The sequence below is a fragment of the Oryctolagus cuniculus genome, chromosome 7 (genome assembly GCF_964237555.1).
Source record: "Oryctolagus cuniculus chromosome 7, mOryCun1.1, whole genome shotgun sequence".
Taxonomy (NCBI): domain Eukaryota; kingdom Metazoa; phylum Chordata; class Mammalia; order Lagomorpha; family Leporidae; genus Oryctolagus; species Oryctolagus cuniculus.
Window position 1 is genome coordinate 11,595,292 of NC_091438.1, and position 21,212 is coordinate 11,616,503.

General features: G+C 39.9%; 1 protein-coding gene across 10 annotated transcripts in view; it reads left to right on the top strand.

The window, feature by feature from the left end:
* The window catches only part of LMBR1 (limb development membrane protein 1), a 163,619-nt gene that overhangs the window by 82,606 nt on the left and 59,801 nt on the right, over positions 1–21,212 (top strand). For all 10 annotated transcript variants that reach the window (XR_011390276.1, XR_011390275.1, XR_011390277.1 and 7 more), the window contains one exon: positions 20,674–20,800. Coding sequence is in view for 7 of the 10 variants with exons in the window: in XM_002715020.5 (XP_002715066.1) it covers positions 20,674–20,800 (127 nt within the window). In the remaining 3 variants the exon portion in view is untranslated. The remainder of the gene's footprint in view (positions 1–20,673; positions 20,801–21,212) is intronic.

Sequence of the window (21,212 nt, forward strand, 5' to 3'; positions counted from 1 at the left end):
AATGACCAGGGCTGAGCCAGGCCGCAGCCAGGAGCTTCATTTGGGGCTCCCATGTGGGTGGCAGGGGCCTAAGCACTAGGGCCTTCTTCTGCAGCTGTGTCAGGGCGTTGGCAGGGAGCTGGATCTGAAGTGGAACTGCTGGACAGTTACCAGCATCTCAGCTTTATCTGCTAGGCCACAATGTCGGTCCCTGTATTTTTTGAATAGCTAGAATTAAATTATATTTCTGATACAACTTTTCAGGAAAGATAGTAGCTTATCTTGTGATAAGACTTACTGCATTAGAAGCCTTAAAAATACTTTGATTTGGAGTCAGTGCTGTGGTGTAGTAGGTAAAACTGCTGCCAGAGATGCTGGCATCCATATGGTGCCTGTTTGAGTCCCCGCTGCACCAGTCATTCCAGCCATTTGAGCCAATGGCTGGGAGATTCTCTCTCTCTCTCTCTCTCTGCCTCTCCCTCTCCCTCTCCCTCCCCTCCTCCCCCTCCCGTCTCTCCCTCTGTCTGTAACTCTGCCTTTCAAATAAATAAATATTTTTAAAAATATACGTTGATTCAGAATGAGATTTCTCTTATTTCTGCTTTCCCTTAGTTCAGGCTTCATAATTTCTTACTTAGATTATTAAAACATTTGTCCAGCTATTTTTTCTGCTTCCTATAAAAAGCAAATAATCTCTGATAGGACTTCTAGCTTTGTTTTCTTAAAAGTACAATTGTTTATGTAACTTACCTCTACAAATCTTTGCTAGTTTCTAATTGCCAACCAAATAAAGGCTAAAGTCTCTAGCATTAGGCACAAGACCCTCCGAGAATGTAAGCCACATTTTCACTGGGCCCCACTAGCCACCTCTGCTGCATCCCACTGAACTGCTTCCCTTCACTGAGAATGCGCCAGGGTCTTTCCCAGCTCGCTCTCTCCTCCTTTGCGTTTCAAATACAAAATAATAAAAATAAAATCTTAATTAGCAAAAACATAGGTTCCTAAGTTAAGAAATACTTACAAAAACATAAATATTGCAAGTATATGATTCTACTTATGTGTGGTATTGAAAATAGACTCACAGAAACAAAGGCTGGAGGAGGGGAAAGTGGGGAGTTTTTCGGTGGATAGAGTTTCAGTTCTGCAGATTGAAAATGTAGTAGAGATGTGTTGTACAACAGTGTGGCTATAAGTAATTCCACTGAACTGAAGTTAGAAATGGTTAAGATAGGCCGGCGCAGCGGCTCACTAGGCTAATCCTCTGCCTGCGGCACTGGCACCCTGGGTTCTGGTCCCGGTTGGGGTGCCGGGTTCTGTCCCGGTTGCCCCTCTTCCAGTCCAGCTCTCTGCTGTGTCCCGGGAGTGCGGTGGAGGATGGCCCAAGTGCTTGGGCCCTGCACCCACATGGGAGACCGGGAGGAAGCACCTGGCTCCTGCCTTCGGATTGGCACAGCGCGCAGGCTGTAGTGGCCATTTTGGGGGGTGAACCAATGGAAGGAAGACCTTTCTCTCTGTCTCTCTCTCTCTCACTGTCTAACTCTGACCAAAAAAAAAAAAAAAAAAAAGTTAAGATAACAAATTTTATATTACATGTTTTTCACTTCAATTTTAAAAACATGAAATAAATTTAAATTTTTGAATTATAAAAGATTCAAAAACTTTATAAAGAATGCTCATTTACGTAATTGGTTTTAACCCAGTGATACTACATTAGCTTGATTTAAGTTATAGTCTTTTTTTTTTTTTTTTTTTTTTTTTGACAGGCAGAGTTAGACAATGAGAGAGAGAGACAGAGAGAAAGGTCTTCCTTCCATTGGTTCACTCCCCAAATGGTCACTACGGCCAGCACTGCTCCGATCTGAAGCTGGGAACCAGGTGCTTCTCCTGGTCTCCCATGCGGGTACAGGGCCCAAGCACTTGGGCCATCCTCCACTGCCTTCCCGCGCCTCAGCAGAGAGCTGGCTAGTCATTTTTTTTTTTTTAACAAATTATAATTTGATGAAATAGAGAAATTCTTTGAAGATTTTGAACTTTCCCAATTGGATTCAAGAAGAAATAGAAAGTCAGTATTTCTACAAGTGTTAACTGACATCGAGTCAGATTTAAAAGTTATTCTAGAGTACAAAAAATCAAATCCATACAATTTCTAGGACATTTCCATCAGACTTCAAAGAACAGATAATTTTAATTTCATATAGATTTGTCCAGGGATGATGGGATGGTCACAGTTATATTTTGTGACACTAGTTTAATCTTGATACTGAAAGCAGAGGTTACATTAGAACATATTAAGTTATATTCAGCTGTGTTTGCAAAAGATCATCAAAAAGTTATTTCAGGTTGGGGCTGGTGCTGTGGTGCAGTGGGTTAAAGCCCTGGCCTGAAGTGCCAGCATCCTTTATGGGTGCCAGTTCTAATCACGGCTGCTCCTCTTCTGATCCAGCTCTCTGCTATGGCCTGGGATAGCAATAAATGATGGCCCAAGTGCTTGGACCCCTGCACCGAAGTGGGAGACCAGGAAAAAACTCTTGGCTCCTGGCTTCGGATCGGCATAGCTCTGGCTGTTGTGGCCATCTGGGGAGTGAACCAGTTCTCTCTCTGTAACTCTGTCTTTCAAATACATAAAATAAATCTTGAAAAAAAAAAGTTATTTCAGGTATGCAAGGTTGGTTTAAAGCCTGTGTCTGTAATTCAAATTAGGAGAGCAAATGAGAAAAAAAATCCAGTGCATTGAAAGAGTTGGAAAATACATTTAATAAAATCAGCATCCCTTCATAATTAAATAGTAAATTATGAACAAAAAGTAATTTTCTTACCCAATAATGAATATATGTCCTAAGATTATAATTAATTTTGAACTGGATAGAAAATGTTAAAATTACTTATTTTAAAATTGCGATGTCATTTGAAATATTTTTATTTCAAATGCCAACACTGTGTTAGAGCTGTTCACCACTGCAGTAAGACAAGTAAAGGAGAAATTCAAAGGAACAAGATAATAATCATTACCTGATATCTATTGAGAGAATCTTAATAAACCTAAATTATTAATTCAAGTAAAGTTTAACAAAGAAACTGGATTACTATATACAAATCAATAAATACCAGTGACAAAGTCTAATTAAAAAATGCCTTTTATAATAGAAATCCCAAGATATTTTGAAATACATCTAATGAAAAATGTTATTGAAAGATGTTAAAGGTCTAAATAAATGGGTAGCTTTTTAATGTTCATGATTTTTAGAGCCAATGCAATTCCACTAAAAATGAAAAGAGGTTTTTTTCTGGAATGTGACAAACAGTAAAAATTTTGAGGAAGCAGAGAAAATGAAGAATAGCTAAAGCAATTTCTAACATGGTGATGGAACTTAACTGGTAGATATTTTAAAGTAGGCAAAGAACTTGAACAAAGGGGCAGCTGTTTGGCTTGGTGGTTAAGACGCTGCTTGGGACACTCATATCCTGTATCGGAGTGTCTGGGTTTGGGTCCTAACTTTGCTGCCAGTTCTAGCTTGCTAATAGTATGCGCTCTGGGAGGCAGAAAGTAATAGCTCAGATAGGTCCCTGCTATCCGTGCGGGAGACCTGGATTAAATTCCTTGCCCTTAATGTCAGCCTGGCCTACCCCTGGCTGTTGTAGGCATTAGGGAAGTGAACCAGTGGATACAGGATCGCTCTGCCTTTCCAAAACAAAAACAACAGCAAAAAACTTGAATAAACTTTCTTCAAAGAAGATACACAAATGGCCAAAAAGCACATGAAATTATTCTCAGCATCACTAATCATTAGAGAAACACAGGTCAAAACTACAATGAGACAAGCACTTCCCACCTAGTAGGATGGCTCCTACCAAAAGAAACCTAGAAAATAAGCATTGACAAGGATAGGAGAAACTGTTGATAGGAGTATAAAATGCTGTGGTTCCCATGGAAAATAATGTAGTGCTTCCTGAAACAATTAAAAAACAGAATCACTCTACGATCCAGGGATTCTGGGTATTGTCTAAAGTAATTAATAGCAGGAACTGTAGATAGTTGTACCTTCGTGTTCAGAGCGGCATTATTCACAATAGCAAAAAGGTAGAAGTAGCCCAGGTGTTTATGGATGGACGACTAGATAAACACGTAGTATATCATATGGTGGAATACACTTTGTTCAGCTTAAGGAAATTCTGACACATGCTACAACATGGATGAGCCTTGAAGACATTATGCAGAGTAAAAAAAATCAGTCACAAAAAGATGCTGTATTGAGGTATCCAGAGTAGTCACATTCATAGAAATGAAAAGCAGAACAGTGCTACCAGGGTCTGGGAGGAGAAGACAGAGAGGAATGGTGCTTGGCTGTGTGCAGTTTCAGCTGGAGAGGATTTTGAGCAGAAGGGCAGAGCTGGATAGTGCTGATGGTGGCAGAGTGTGAATGTGTGTCATGCAGTGTAAGTGTTCTCTTAAAAATGCGTCAAGTGCTAAGTTTTCTGTGATGTGCACTTTCTAACAATTTTTCATTGTTTTGTGGTTACCTTTGGGTAAATTGGTATAGAAAGTTGAGGTAATTGGCAGGGCCAAATGGATACTGCAAAGGTTATGTTAAGGCAGTGGTCTTCCAAGTTTGGTGGTGTATCTGTAGGTATTTAATAGATGTATAAGGCTACTTCAAAAAGTTCACGGAAAATAGAATTAAAATATATGTATTCAGTATGGACAGTTTTTGAAATCATGCATAGTTTTTCATAATACATATTTTCCATGAACTATTTAAAGGCACTCTCATGCAAAGCTAACCAGTATACTTTTTTTTTTTAACAGTATACTTGCATTATTTAAACAGAGAAAGAAAAAAAAAGGTGATGTATTTCTTGATGCTGATACATAAAAGCAGTAGATAATTTATTGATTTTCAGTGGAAAAATGTAAAATGCTCATTGTATAATTGTATTCCTTGCCATATAAATAATGTTAATATGGCTCTATTGTCCAAATTGTTGTGTAGCATTGCTTTATATTCTACACTTTAATATATTTTATGATTTGCTATAATAATGTAATAAATAATAACCTTAACGATCTTTCTCTTGTACCTTTTCCGGAGTTTGTGCTAGGATGTTTTATGAAGCAAATAGTAGGATATTGGTTAAGTTATTCTATTGTATTGAAAGTTCTTAAAGAGCTAAGCATTTGGCCTCAGTATGAACTTGCTTTCAAGGAATTGAAAATTAATGGTTCTGGTGAAAGAAGTTTTTAAATACTTTGCTTTAGATCCTTTACTAAAATTATAGTTTGTTACGTATGTTTTCAGCATTATTCCTCACTTTTCTATTTCTGGATTGCCTGGCCTTCTGTGTCTTTTCCCTGTTGTATGGGGAGCTGGAAGACACAGGGCTCTCAAGGATGACAGTCCTGCGTTTAAAAAGAGGCCTGGTATGCCCCGGACAGCGTGACCACGGGCAAGTCATTTAACTCTTCTGAACAGGAACTTTCTCATGGAGAGTCAAATTTACATTCTAATTTATTGTGAAGATTTGATAAGATATATAGAGCAAGGGGTGGGAACTCTACAAATGTTAGTTTCCATCTTTTTTTTTTGTAACATGAAATTTATAACTAAAGAATTATTAAAACAGAAACAAATGAAGAGCTTTACTGGCTAACCAGTAAATTATTTTGATGTGATATAGTTTTTTGGGGGAAATATTTTTCCCCAATTTTGGAATTATGTTTAAGAATTTTGGTATAAAGCCCCTGCAGTCTTTTTAATTCACTTCTTTGATTGTCACATTGAGAACTCATATTAGTTTATTTACCTATAACTGGGAGGATTTTTGTTTATCTAATATCATGTGGGAATTTCTACCCATAAATATTAATAGAATGAACACCTTAGTTAAATGCAGTGGTAAAGTGGCAATAGTATTATTTTTATCTTACCTAACTACTTTTTAAGTTTTAGTAGCTTGAATGTCTTAGTTTTAATTTTTCTATCTTGAATAGACTATATTATAGAATTGTATATATTATAGAATGTTTAGTATATTAACACTCAAAAACATTTCAGTGTTTTACTTTAGAGCCAAAAAAAACTTTTTACAAAGCTGTTTTCTTTGACTTGGGACCAAAGCTCTTTCTGTCTTATTCTTAATGGTTACTTTGGGAGCAGAGGGAAAAATGTTTACTCTGGAGATGGTTGGTTGTAGCTTTTTCATGGTATAAACTAATTAATAACTGCTTTTATTTTCTGGTCTTTATTAATGCTTCTATCAATCTTCTCTGATCTCTGTGTGCATGCTTGTGTAATCTTGTCGCCATACTGAGCAAACCTTACCTTAATGTTAGTGAGAGATTCTTTTTGTTCGGTGAAAACAATGGCTTGATGTTTATTTTGAGTGTTCTGTGAATGTAGATGTCTTCCCAGGCTTTCCCGATGGGTAGAGACATAGCATATGAAGTGGTGTTTACATCACTTACAGGAGGGGCAGAATGTCCATGCAAAACCCTGTTTAAATGTTCATCGCCATAGAAACGTGTGAGCTTCTTGTGGAGCCTTCCTAAATACACTGTAATTTTTACTTTGTTGGTGTTCACCACAGAGCAATTAAACATGTCATTGGCCAGCCCAGTACTTCCAAGATGCAGTTCTGTCATAGCCATTTTAATGTTGATATTTCAGACCATCCATCCAGTATTTATTTAAATCTAGAAGAAATGTGTCTATGTGTGTTTAGTCTTCAGGATCCCATTTCATGCCATTTGAACCTACAATCTCGAGGTAGCTGTAATTTCAGAAATAATACTGGTAAGAAATGAGGGTAATTAATTATGTACCTTTTCTTAAAATAATGTGGTGTTTCACTGGCAGAAATAAAGGACTTTGTTTGAATGGCGTTTTCAATAATATAGTAATTTAGATGTTTTTTGGGGGCAGAGTTAGGATTAGTATTATTGGAAATAATACTATGAAGCTTATGAAATCCACGTAATACGTGGCATAGTCTAAGTACTCAAAGTGATGTGAAAGAAGAACAATCATTGATAATAAAGAAAACTTCTTGTAGTCCTGTGATCTGACATTCAGGAGACTTTTTTCACTTTTTAAGATGAACACTGGAGACCTTCTTCCTCTTCAACGTTTTGCCACGTTGTTGAAGGGTTTTTAATATGTTATTCTGACATCTGGTATATCTTTTAGCCCAGTGTATGCAAGAATGGAATTGATAGGAAGCTTCCCCTTGGGACTTTCTAGTTCCCAGTTCTGACTCTTAATGGAGAAATGAGCACTAGGCATGCTCTTGCTTATATACAGTCCTGCTGGCGATTAATGGTCATGATAAAAGGGCTCACACTGCAGACAGAATTGCATCCAAAAGTCTAAAAATCACACATTACAAGCCACAGAGACTGCACTCATCAAGCTTTGTAATATTTTTATGATCTAATGAATGATAGTGATGACAATATACATTTTTTGGCACTTGTAACAACCAATCGATGCTGAATTAGCAAATGAAATCCCTGATTATTTATTGTCCTGTTACCTCTTTTCTCTCTATCCTGAAGTTTTTGAAGATAAGAAATTCACTACATTGCATTTAATAAACATTTTTATCTATTCCCACCAATTTGCCTAAAGCTCATGAAAATAGTATTGAATTAATTTCAAATGGGGCTGATTTTGTCTCAATCAAAAAGAATATAACAGAAGGAAAACATAACTGTTGTAGCCTCCTAGTAGATTAGGTCAAAATAGCAGTTATTTCTTGCTGTATCAATTACCCTCAATATTTCATAAGACAGGCATAATCCTATTTAATCATTTTGATGATCTGCACTACTGCAACCTTTTCTGTGTCATATTGCTGATTTTCTTATGTAGATTGATAACTGAAATGGGGAAAGTTTCTTTTTTATTAGCTGTCTTTCAAAAGAAATATTAATAAATTTGAAATAAATTTTGAACTACTTAAGCATGTCAGTATGCATTTCAGACATTTATTATTGATGTTGTTTATATATCTATGATAGAAAAAATTATGCTTTGGGATGTAGTGGCAGTAGGAAGAAAGGGGTGAGTTTGACTTGTTATTAGTAGAATCAAAAGGACTTGGTGTTTGACTGGGTCAAGCCCCAGGGTAATAGGTGGTGTGTGTGGGTGGGTGGCAGTGGAGGGTGAGTATTGGCAGGAAAAGTAGAGACAAGGATGTTTCCAAAATGTCTGACATAAGCAACAAAGTGGTTATGTAATAATTCCTTTTATTGAGATGTATGATACATAGGGCGAAGAAGAGATAGGGAATAAAATATGGGTTTGACTTTTGAATTAAGTTTAAGGTACCTGTGAGATATCCAAGGGAAGATGGCAGTTGAGATATATAGAACTTGCCCACAGCAATAAGATTTGGTCTGAAAACAACTTCAGTTGTTGGCTATATGAGGCGACAGGATCACGTAGGGAAAGAACTGAGCAGTATTATGAGGGGACTTCAGAATGTTTGTGGAAAAGTGGGATTGAAATTTGGATTTATTTTGATGCAGGAATATTTTGAAATCCGTGCAAAGTTTTGTCATCATGTGTATTTTACATGAATATTTTGAGCATCCCTCATTTCTGGCAAACCATCTTCACCAGGTTCAGTTGAGCTACCGCTTTGGGGTTGGTGGTCAGGAATTGGCAAGCCCACCTTGGTCATTCTGATAGAAAGTAGAGGATGGGATTGTGGATAAAAGAGAAAGGAAAACCTTTTTTTAAGTTGGTATTTTTTTTTTTTTTTTGACAGGCAGAGTGGACAGTGAGAGAGAGAGACAGAGAAAGGTCTTCCTTTGCCGTTGGTTCACCCTCCAATGGCTGCCGCGTCCGGCGCGCTGCGGCCGGCGCACCGCGCTGATCCGATGGCAGGAGCCAGGAGCCAGGTGCTTTTCCTGGTCTCCCATGGGGTGCAGGGCCCAAGGACTTGGGCCATCCTCCACTGCACTCCCGGGCCACAGCAGAGGGCTGGCCTGGAAGAGGGGCAACTGGGACAGAATCCGGCGCCCCGACCAGGACTAGAACCCTGTGTGCCGGCGCCGCTAGGCGGAGGATTAGCCTAGTGAGCCGCGGCGCCGGCCAGTTGGTATTGTTAAAGTCAGTCAGAGATTACTATAAAGATTGCCCAGTAACATTGAAGGCCCACTTTTTTAAATTAAATTTATTTATATAAATGGAACAAATTTCTTGTCTCAAAACATAGTTTTAAGAACATAATGACACTTCCCATCCCATTCTCTCTCCCTCCCTCCCTCTCACCCTTCTTCCTGCTTCCTTTCTTATTTTTTTTAATTATTGTGATAATATACTTTTTATTGAGAAAAAGTTTTATCATTAATTGAAGAAGCACCTAAGGAAACACGCAATGGAGTTGGGCACTTAGGCTTATCTAAAACTTATGAGATTGGTTGAACTCTTTACCTAACATGAAATTAATCATATGTGTGTAAAGTAAATTGAAAATAGATCTCGGTAAAAAATAAGAATGGGAATAAGAGAGGGAGGAGGAAGTTTGTAACTGTAAAGCTATATAGTTCTGCATACATTCTTACAGACTTACTTCTAAGTGTGCAGTTTAAAAACTTCTCATGGGACCTCAAATCTCTTTAAGCTGAATGGTAAAAATGCCAACTTAAGTGTTAAAGTGACCATATTAAGTGTTAAAGTGGTTATATAGATAGGATTAAGTGTTAAAGGGATCATATAAATAAGATCAAGTGTCTGATAATAATAATAGAATTAAAAAGGAGAGAATGTTCCAACATGGGAAGCAGTCCACACAACAGACTCATAGAATGGCAGTCACTTTAAATAGCACTCTGACCTCAAAATCAGCCCTTAAGGCATTCTGGTCTGGCTGAAAAGCCCACAAAAGCATTTCAGGCATGGAAAGCCAAGACACTGTGGCAAAAAATGTCCTACATGAAGGATCTCTGTGAGTGAGACCCCAGTGGAAAGAAGAGGCCATCAAAGAAGGATGTACTTTTCTCTGAAGTGGTAGCCAATGTGGTAGCCAAGATTTCTGTGGTTTTGTAAATTTCTTTAATAAGGCTGAGAATCCAAGGAGTAAGCTGCCTGTGGAAATTGTTTGGTGGCAGAAGAAGAGGCAAGGAACATGGGATATTATTGATACTTCATTATCATTAAAATATAGTAGTTCACCGTAGGGTGTAGGCATGTGAAACGCGATACTGATTGGAAGGATCGGGAGGGATTATGTTGATGGAGACATAGAGCTACATTAGAGTACTGAGAGAAGAGAAAGGTAGGAAGTTGTGAACTGAGAGAGCAGTTTCAAAGTTTGAGATCAGGGATTAGTGTATGTATTGGTGACTATAGTAGAGTATAGATTCAGTTCATTGGAATTGAGGTTGTAAGCTTGTATGTTACTTATAAGGGCAGGAGGTGTGGCAAGTGCTTAAGAGCCAAGTGCTTGTATCATCAAGAAAGATGGGATTGTTCTTTACAGGTTTGTAGATGGTAGGTAACAGATATGGAAAGAGGGTGATAAGATGACATTAGAGGGTGGTATAAATTTAATTTAGAAACACAAATGGTATGTGAACTCCCAAAACTTGAAAATTTCTAAGAGAATATTTTGAGTCATTATAGTTAACAGTTACATTGTGTTTGCTAAGTATGAGATACTCTGTTAAGCATGTTACATGTATGATCTCATTGGATCCTTCTAACAACCTTATTAGGTAGGTAGGCATTAGTATTCCAGTTTTCTGCAGGGGGAAACTGAGGTGTATCGAAGTTTAGTAAATGTGTCCATGGTTAGTAAGTGGTAAGACTAGGATTTGAACCCAAGCAGTCTACTGCTTGTGTTGGGGTTTTTAACCAGCTTACTATACTGTCTCACAAAATGAATTTGGATTTTTAAAAAATATTTCTTTATTTTATGTTTGAAAAAGCAGAGGGAGGGAGTGATAGAGAGAAAGAGAGGAGGAGAGAGAGGGAGAGGGAGGGAGAGAGAGGGATTGAGAGATTGTTCATTCCCCGGTTCATTCCCCAGTATCTGCAAAAGCTGAGGCTGGGCCCTGCTGAAGCCAGGAACCTGGAACCCATCCAGGTTTTCCATATTGGTGGCAGGAACTCAAGTACTTGAGCCACCATCTGCTGCTTGCCAGGCACATTAGCAGCGAACTGGATTGGAAGTGGAGTATCCGGGATTTGGCATTCTGATATGGGAACATGGTTATACTTTCTTGTTCCTGATGTCTTAACCCACTTTTTAATATTTTTTTATTTTATTTATTTATTTATTTATTTATTTATTTTTTGACAGGCAGAGTGGACAGTGAGAGAGACAGAGAGTATCTTCCTTTTGCCGTTAGTTCACCCTCCAATGGCCACCGTGGCTGGTGCGCTGCGGCTGGCGCATCGTGCTGATCTGAAGCCAGGAGCCAGGTGCTTTTCCTGGTCTCCTATGCGGGTGCAGGGCCCAAGTACTTGGGCCATCCTCTACTGCACTCCCTGGCCACAGCAGAGAGCTGGACAGGAAGAGGGGCAACCGGGACAGAATCTGGTGCCCCAACCGGGACTAGAACCCGGTGTGCCGGCGCCGCAAGGTGGAGGATTAGCCTATTGAGCCATGGCGCCGGCCTATACTTTTTTTTAAAAGGTTCTATTTTGGGGTGCCATTACCTTGGAAAAATACATTAAAACAATGTTAGTTTGTTCTTATATTACTTCAGTCATACAAATCCACTTCAGAAAATTTGGGAAAAATAGAAAAGCATGAAGTATAAAAGAAAAATAATTCAACATAATCATAAACCTAGAAATAAGACTGTTAATACTGATTGCTCCTATTTTTTCTAATTGTATTTGAAAAAAATGAGATCATATTATACATACCATAGGTTATGACATTTCATTTAAGATGTAACATCATGTTCTATGGAAGTATCATAATCTATTCAATGTGTCTTTTACGCTTGGATGTGTACGCTGTTCAGTTTGTAAGCAAGTGTGTGCATGTGTTTGTGTGTTTATTTTTGTTGAGATTCGGTAAAATCATTTGTGAAGCTCTTCATATTTTCTTATTTTGGAACTAAAATTAGTGTAGGAATTGTATGTTTGGCAGTTCAGAAGTGCTCACCTAGCAAACCGTCTGTACCATAGCATTTATTGAAAGAAGTTCGTTGTCAATATTTTTAATTTCTTCAAAGGATTTTTTGTTTAATTATTTTCTGCCTTCTTCTTGAGTCAGTTTTAGAGAACTATGTTTTCCCAGAAATGTGCCCAGTCCATTTTGTTCTGAATTGCAAATTCACGGACAATTTTATTTGGTATTTTAAAAAATATATCCTGCATCTTGATTATACTTTCTTATTTCTGATATTTTTAAATTATTCTATCTGGACATTTATTAAATTCCAAGATCCACATCTTGGATTTAGTTTTCTACTGTTTTGCTCTTCTTTTTAAAGTAATTACAGCATTTATCTTAAATTCCTTTTTTTATTGTTCTTTGTTCAGGTTTATTTTATTGTTCACTTTACAAATTCTTGAGTTGGATGCTTTATTTATTATCCTTTTCTTAATAATAACATTCTCCTTTGAGTATCTGAATACAGACTTTGCATCCTGTAATTTTGTTAAATATTTTTGTTTTGTTACTTTTAAAATTGCCTGTATTTGCATTTGCATATTTTAATTTAAACCTTGTTAATTTTTTGTGTTCAGATATCTTAAGTTATTCTTTATAGTGAACATGTATGTTCAGAGAAGGATATTTGTATTTTAGAATTTTTTGTCTTTTTGCAGCTTACTGTCCTATTTGTGTAAAGTTTCTTTGAGTAATTGAAATGGAAGTGTATTTATTACCTTTCCATATAGGGGATTACTTTATTGAATCAACTTTGCTAATTATGTCTGAGATCCTGTATATCATTGTCAATATTTTCCACTTTTTGATCAGTTGCATACTGATAGGTATTTTAGGAGCGAGCATCCTATCCTTGCTGGGTTTGCAAAGACAGTGAGGGTGTGACTGATAATTCCTCTGGGCTGTTTTTTAGGGTTGTGTTTGTAGAGAGCAACTGTGCGAGATGAGGCGCCGCTCCCCCTAGTTCACACAGCAGCCTTGCTTATCACACACGCTGTGAAAGCAGTGGCTTCCCCATGGTCACTGTCTTTCAGCTGCTACACAAATCCACTGCACCTGCAGCACCTGCCTGGGCTATTGGTATCTCCAAGGAGACTTGGGAGCAAGAGGAGATTACTTGCTGAGGCTCATGCTGGTGTCTTCTGCCAGCACCTGTGTAATGGTAAAGGGAACTTGCTAACTTGTAAGCAAGGTGCACCAAGACTCTAGACCTTATGGTCTTTTTTTTTTTTTTTTTTTTTTTTTTTTTTTTTTTTTAAAGATTTATTTATTTACTGGAAAGGCAGAAGAGTTTCAGAGAGAGAGAGAGAGAGAGAGTCTTCCATCCATTGGTTCAATCCTCAAATGACAATGGCTGGAGCTGTCCAGGCTGAAGCTAGGAGCCTGGAACTCCATGAGGACCTCCCACGTGGGTGTCAGGGACCAAGCACTTGAGCCATCTTCTGGTGTTTTCCCAGGTGTATTAGTAGGGAGCTAGATTGGAAGTGGAGCGGCTGGGACTTGCACTGACACTCAACCTGCTGTCCCACAATGCCAGCCCCAGAGCTTTTAGTTTTAACAGTGAGAAGGAATGGTGAAGAGGAAAGTCAAATCCCCCATGGACCAAATTTATACTCTGCATGTCTGCTTGTGACTGTGCTCACCTCAGTGACAGAAGGGAGGGAGAAGAAAGTCTGGAAGTCCCACACTGAGTCACCTGAATTAAGACTGAGTGGTGCTTTGCATGTTACACCCCCTCCCATGGGTGGAAGGAAAGATGTTGGCATGGTGCTGAGACAGCAAGCCTCCAGCCCCAGTCCGAAGGCATTGTGGGTGTGGCTGCCAAGACAGGGGCTACTGAAGTTGAAGTAAACCATGTCAGCAATGAAGATCTTGTTCAGATTAGACTACAAACCCCAGAAATTCATCTGAGCCCTTGTGGGTGGCCCAAAGCAACAGTGTGCGCAAAGCCTTGCCCACTAACGCAGTGCCCACACCACATGGTAGTGAGGATGAGACTGGGTGCAGAAATGCCTGAAGGCACCAGAAGTGCAGGACAGAACAGATCTACAGGCCCGAGTGCTGTCGGAAGGCAGGGGTACACGGCAGGGGAAAGCACGGTGCTCCTGCAACACGGAGTGAGGACCAAGGAGGAAAAATGCCTGCCTACTGCACATGCCCCGCCCCCTGATCCTCCCTGATTGCACTCTTCACACTCCCAGCAGGAGCAGGCGTCTTTGACAACTGCTGTACACCTGGAGTCAGGCGCATGGCACTGCCTGGTCAAGTTTTTCAGAGTGGGAAAAACACTGAATCAACTGGTAGGTTTTGAGCAAGACCCTAAAAGGGAAAGTGACGTGCAGGTGACATTTTCGTTTGGGTACTTTGGGCTGATTGAGAATAGTTTTCAATGGCTGCACACTGCATCTCTGTCCCAGAGACTGCCTCCATCCTTTGGCCAAACAGAAGCAAGTAGGATCCCAGGAAGACAAGCTATAACACAGCTGTAGTGAGAGACTTAGTGCTTTCCAGGTACTCAGAGGCTGTTCCCTACTGTAGCAGCATCACACTTGCCCGACCTAGCCCCTAAGTGGGTCCCCCAAAAAAGGTTACCTGTTAACCTGCCACTCATCTTTCATTGAAATGGATTGCTTGACCTGTAGGGGCAGCTCTTTAGCCCAGCTTCAGATTCCATGGCCAGTAAGACGGGAGGGCACAGCAGTCCTCTTGCCCACATAGAAGTGTTTTATCCCAGAGCTCAGCTTGCCTGGCTCTGCCTGGCTTCAGGGTTTCATGTGAGAAGGCAGTGCCTACGTCTTAGAGGAAATGCTGTTCCCCACTGTACTGTTCAAGCCAAGTAAACCCTGTGCTGGGCTCACCGACGTCTGGCTGTGTCAGAAGTTGGCAGCTCATAAAAATTCATGGATTCTATATTCCAGAACTATTTGGTTTTAAATTTTTAAAAAGGATTCATTTATTTATTTGAAAGGCAGAGTCAGAGAGAGAGAGAGAGAGAGAGAGAGAGATCTTAGACCTGCTTGTTCACTCTCCAGACCCTGGAATTCCATCCAGGTCTCCCATGTGGATGCAGGGCCATCTTCCACTGCTTTCCCGGGCTCATGAGCAGAGAGCTGGATTGGAAGTGAAGCAGCCAGGACTTCTACCAGTGGCCGTATGGGATGTTGGTGTTGCAATGGCAACTTAACCGGCTGTGCCACAGCACTGTTCCCTAGTTTTAAAATTTTAAACTATGTATGTTTTGTGTAAAATTTATACAAGATATAAAGAATAAAACATTTCTGTTTATTTAAATATATTGTAAAGAGTAATAACAATGAAGTCCTGTGTTCCACAATTTATAGAAATAGACCATAATATTTTAGTGGGTAGTAGATGTTATCAATGTAAAGTGTCCTGCTTTGTCCCATTTAATGTTTTATTTTTGCTCCATATCCTTATATATTAAGCCAGAGACTCCAGTTGCATTTTTAAAAAACTGCATTTACTTGATTTTTTGATCATTCCTTTTCACTCTTATTTTTTGGTGTCACTTTTAGATATTTCTTACACAATTTTATTTTTTTTTAAATTTGAAAGGCACTGAGACAAAGACATGGATAAAGAAATAGAGATCTTTTCATCTGCTTGTTTATGTCCAAATTCCTACAACAGCCAGGGCTAGACCAGGTGAAGCCTGGAGCTGGGAACTCAATCCTGGGTCCTCCATCTGGGTGGCAGTGACCCAAGTACTTGACTTATCACTGCTGCTTCCCAGGGTGTTCATTAACAGGAAGCTGAGTTGGGACTGGAATCAGGCACCCCAGTATGGGATGCACAAGTCCCAAGTGGTGTCTTAAATGCTGTGTCAAATATCTGCAGTGAATTCTGGTTTTTGACCTAATTTGCATACACAGTCATAGTGGTTACATTTGATTTTATCTTTTATCTCTGTTTCTCTGTTGCTTTATATATTTTATTGTTTGTTACTATTTTTGCTAGACTTGTTTACTGGTTTTTACTGTGTTGACTATTTTTCCCTTTTCTCTAGGATCTTTTTTTTTTTTTTTTTTTTTTTTTTTTTTTTGACAGGCAGAGTGGACAGTGAGAGAGAGAGACAGAGAGAAAGGTCTTCCTTTGCCGTTGGTTCACCCTCCAATGGCCGCCGCACAGATCTGAAGGCAGGAGCCAGGTACTTCTCCTGGTCTCCCATGGGGTGCAGGGCCCAAGCACTTGGGCCATCCTCCACTGCACTCCCGGGCCATAGCAGCGGGCTGGCCTGGAAGAGGGGCAACCGGGAGAGAATCCGGTGCCCCGACCGGGACTAGAACCCGGTGTGCCAGTGCCGTAAGGCGGAGGATTAGCCTAGTGAGCCGCGGCGCCGGCCCTCTAGGATCTTAAAAGGCATTACTACTTTTGATAATGGTTACTATTCCTGTTAATAGTACTATTATTTTAAAACTAGTAAGATTACTGGTAACTTTAATTTTTTAACATAATTAAAAATTTAACATAATTAAAAATTTTTTAACAAAATTAAAATTATTTTAATTTTACTATTCTCAGAGTAAAATGAGAAATGCTGGTCATCATTTTAAATGACCCTGATTTAAAATGAAATTTTTCTTTAACTCTTTTTTTCTGCCCTCTAAAATTTTTTTATTAGATAACTAGAATTGTTATCGTTAAATGACTTCTCTTTTCAAACATGTTTGTTGGCATTGCGTTTTAGTTTATAGCCATGTTTGTAGTTATTTGTCTCTACCCAGAGTCATTGTTCAGCAGCAGTTCTGTGTAGTCCTTTGTGAAGGATCAGGTGGCATCATGCTTGGGCTTCCATATCCAACAGAGCCATACATGTTCGTATCCCTCTCCTCCCTGCAGTACATTCCCAGGTGGACATGTGGGGCTTTCACGTCCCCTGAGGACAGGGAGAGCTGCATGGTACTGCAGTCTTTTTTCCTACAGTATTTGAGGTTGGAGTAGAGATGAGGCTGGAAGAGGGAGCCTGGAGAAAGTGAATGGCCCACACCATTAAGCAAAGCACCTTTCATTTTGAGTGGCCTAGTGGCTGCTTATGGCTCAACCAGACTTTTCTTATTTTAAAGGTTTATTTATTTGAAAGGCTGAGTGAGGGAGAGAGAGGAGAGGAGCGGGAAAGAGAGATCTTGTATCTCTGGTTTACTCCTCATATAGCTGCAATAGCCAGGGTTGGGCCAGGCCAAAACCAGGTACCTGGAATTCCACCCGGTTCTCTCATGTGGGTTACTGGGGCTCAAGTTCTTAGACCATGGTCCACTGCTTTCCCAGCTGGGTTAGCAGAGAGCTGGATCCAAAGTGGAGCAGCCAGGACTCAAACCAGCACTCCTATGTGGGATGCTGGACAGGACTCAAACCAGCACTCCTATGTGGGATACTGGACAGGACTCAAACCAGCACTCCTATGTGGGATGCTGGACAGGACTCAAACCAGCACTCCTATGTGGGATGCTGGACAGGACTCAAACCAGCACTCCTTTGTGGGATGCTGGAGTCACAGGCAGTCACAAGCTGCTGTGCCGCACCAGCAACCCGCCTCGGACAAACTTGTAATTCTTCCGTTTATACAAAATTCTGTGTCTTCATTCCCAGCACCATTTATTCAGCTTCAGACTCCTTGATTCTGCAGGTGTGCCCATGGGTATAGCATGGTTGGTTTATTATTGTTGTGATAACATCCCTTCCTGCTTCAACTCTGAAGAGAGGGAGCTACAGCCAAGTTGCCAGTCTGTTGTCTCGCTCCCTCTGTGTGGCCTAGCCTTTGTGTGTGCATGAGCAGGCAGGGACCTTGGGGGCCGGTATTTCTTCCATTTGTCTACCATGTGGGAGGGGCATTCACTCCTCCATCCTGAGTCTTCTCACATCCCTTAACCCAACCTGGGGAGGAGGGTATCTTCTCCGTTCTTTTCCAGAAAGGTGTATCTCTGTTAGCCTTCCATTCTCATCTCCCAAAGCTGTCAAGAATTGTAAAGGGTCAGATTTTTTGTTCTACTTGTAAGGTAGTCTCCCAGTTTCATGGTTGCTGCTTGCAGTGAGATTTCTGGTCCAGAGCCAGAGAACTGGATCAGCCCAGCAAATGTGTGAGGTTCCTGTTGGTGTTCCCCTTGGCCCCAAGTCCCACAGAGGAGGCACACTGCAGCCCAGCTGAAGGCTGAGCCTTGGTTGACTTGCTGGACTTAGACCTGTGTGACCTGTGAGACGAATGCTGACTCCCATACTAGACAGCAAACAGAGCTGCCCCCTGCTTCGGAGAGATACATCTCAAACTTCTCCCGCTGTCAGCTGTAGAGATCCGTCTCTAACTCCCGCCACTGTTGGCTCTAGAGAGCCATCTCGCACTTCCTCCACCGTCGGCTCTACGAACATCCTTGCGGAGAACAAGGACTGTCTCTGCCTGTGCCTGTGAGATGCGCGTGAGGGAGAGACCCATGGAGTGGGGTCTCCCAGCACAGAAGACCATGTTTGAAGACAGCAGATTCAGTTGCTGAGAAGCTGTTTCTTACCAAAATATCACAGGACATATGTAAATCTTATGGTGATGGATTCCCCAGCATTTATTATTGTCATAACACTTGCATAATACTTATTGTATTATTATTACATTTTGGGGTTTAAGAGTTTTATATGGTTCCTGAGAACCTTAATGTTATCAAGAACCCATTTAGTTCAGATATCATGGCACTTAAAGCCTTGCTGTTTAGATGATGTGTTCCTTAGGAGCTAGCTGGAGGCAGGCAAAGGCAGAGCTGAGGGGTGTAGCACCTACATACCAAGTACCTTCTGCTTTTATCTTTTATTTATAGGCTTTCCACAGAATATTTAAGATGTAATAAAAAGATGATTGCTTAGAGAGAAACAAGAGAGGAAGGGTAGAAGAAGAGAGGGCGGGGCCACTGTTAAAAAGTTATGGTCATGTTTCGGTACCCTAAGTAGTTTGATGGTTATAAAGGGACAGTTCAAAGGGTTCCTTAGGAACATAGTGTGTTCCATGATCATGTTGCGTCTCACTTGAATAATAGCTACTTGCCATTAGATCTCATGTGTTATAATACAAACCTGACTCATCCTGGTTCACTGGCCTCCCTTGCTATGAACTCTCAAGGTGAACCGACTGTCCTGTTGGGAGAAGTATTTAAACCTGCCAAGGGAAGCCCAGCAGTAAGACCGATATGGTCGAAGGGCTGTAGAAAAGTCACCTCACCTCTGAGGTCATCATTTAGGGCTAGGAATACTTCTTCCTCTGTGGTTGTTGGACCATTGAACTTGGGGAACAAGAGTGCTGTGATCCAAGTGCACCTGATTCTACAATTCAGAAATTAGAATTTTTAGGACAACTGAAATAAATATATGTTTTGGATTTTTAGACCATCTCTTTAAACTATTTCTCATGTAGAGTGAAGGAGTACATGATTTACTGAGAACCATGGACTAAAGTTTTTATTGCTCAATGGTGTTTTATAGTACAAAGTATCAATATGAATCTTTAAATTTAGGTAGATTCAGCCATTGGGTTCTTTTTAAGTATAAGGAAATTTCTGTTTTTGTTTGTTTGTTTGTTTGTTTTGTTTTATTTTCTAGCAATTTTCAAGTTTAAAAGTCTGGTCTCTAGTTAGGACCTGAATCAAAATTTGTTTTACTTTTAAAGCAAAATTATTCAGGGTTGGCACTGTGGTGTAGTGGGTAAAACTGCTGCCTGCAGTGCTGGCATCCCACATGGGCGCTGGTTCCAGTCCCGGCTGCTCTACTTCCCATTCAGCTTCTGCTCCTGGGGAAGCAGCAGAGAGTGACCCATGTCCTTGGTCCCCTGAACCCTCCTGGGAGACCCGGAAGAAACTCCTGGCTCCTGGCTTTGGATCGGCGCAGCTCTGGCTGTTACAGCCATTTGGGGAGTGAACCAGTGATTGGAAGATCTCATTATCTCTCTCTCTCTTACTCTGCCTTTCAAATAATAAATAAATCTTTAAGACAACAGAATTACACATAGTGATTATTATATCCTGGCTTCAAGGATTAATGAAGAAAATAATTGTGTGTGTGTCTGTGTGTGTATATTTATTATATATAATTGATATAAGTATTGCCCATATGGTTTATACTGTTGGATTACAATGGACAGTTCTTCAGATGCACACTAGAGGGCTCCAGAGGCTATGAGGAGCTACCTGAATTCATCCTGCTGTGTTCCCCTGTCAAGTGGTGTATTGTGCTTTCATCACGTCTAATGTCCACTAAACTGTCTGGCCATGTGCCATGATTAGCCCTGTATTCCCTTGATTAGAATCACAGATAGGAAGTCATTTAATCTACTTTATTCATGGAAAATGATAGGCAAGTAATTGTTAAAAATGGTTCTGCCAAGTTTTTTATGAAGATTTTTTTTTTACTTTAAGCTTAATACTATTTCCCATAATTTTGAAAAGTTAGTCTATACAGTATAAACTAGTGTTTTTTTCCCTCCCATGTAATTATTTTATGCTTTCATACAGGCAGAAACCTAATGGTTCATGAAATGAGATAAAATGTTAACATTATGTCTGCTATATTTTTTAGGGAATCCGAGCCCGCATTTTAGAAACCCTGGTCATGCTTCTGCTCCTTGCCTTACTGATTCTTGGGATAGTCTGGGTTGCTTCGGCGCTCATTGACAATGATGCTGCCAGCATGGAGTCCTTATATGGTATGAACTTTCTTGTTCTAGCCAATTCCTATCATGGAAGCTACGGTCTGGCATATAGCTACATAATGCTTTGAACTGCATTATCATAATTCTTTGTATAGTTTACCCTGGATGTTAATTTACAGAATAATGACATGTTTGGATAGCTTAAGAAAATAAATCAATGTCCATTTGTTTCATATATGTGTAAGCAGTTTTTCAGAGGTATTTTTTTTTATTAATTGGTTTCTCAAAGTTCCATGAAGGTTTGTTTTTTCTACCCCTCCAAATAGATTTAACAAAAGATTTATTTCCTATTCTACTTTAGAACTTTTTATTGGAAATTTTTAAGTTTAATAGACTCAAATATGCAGTTATGTTAGCTATTTTAAAATAGAGATGTTATCTTAATTTAGGCTGGCTATATCTTAAT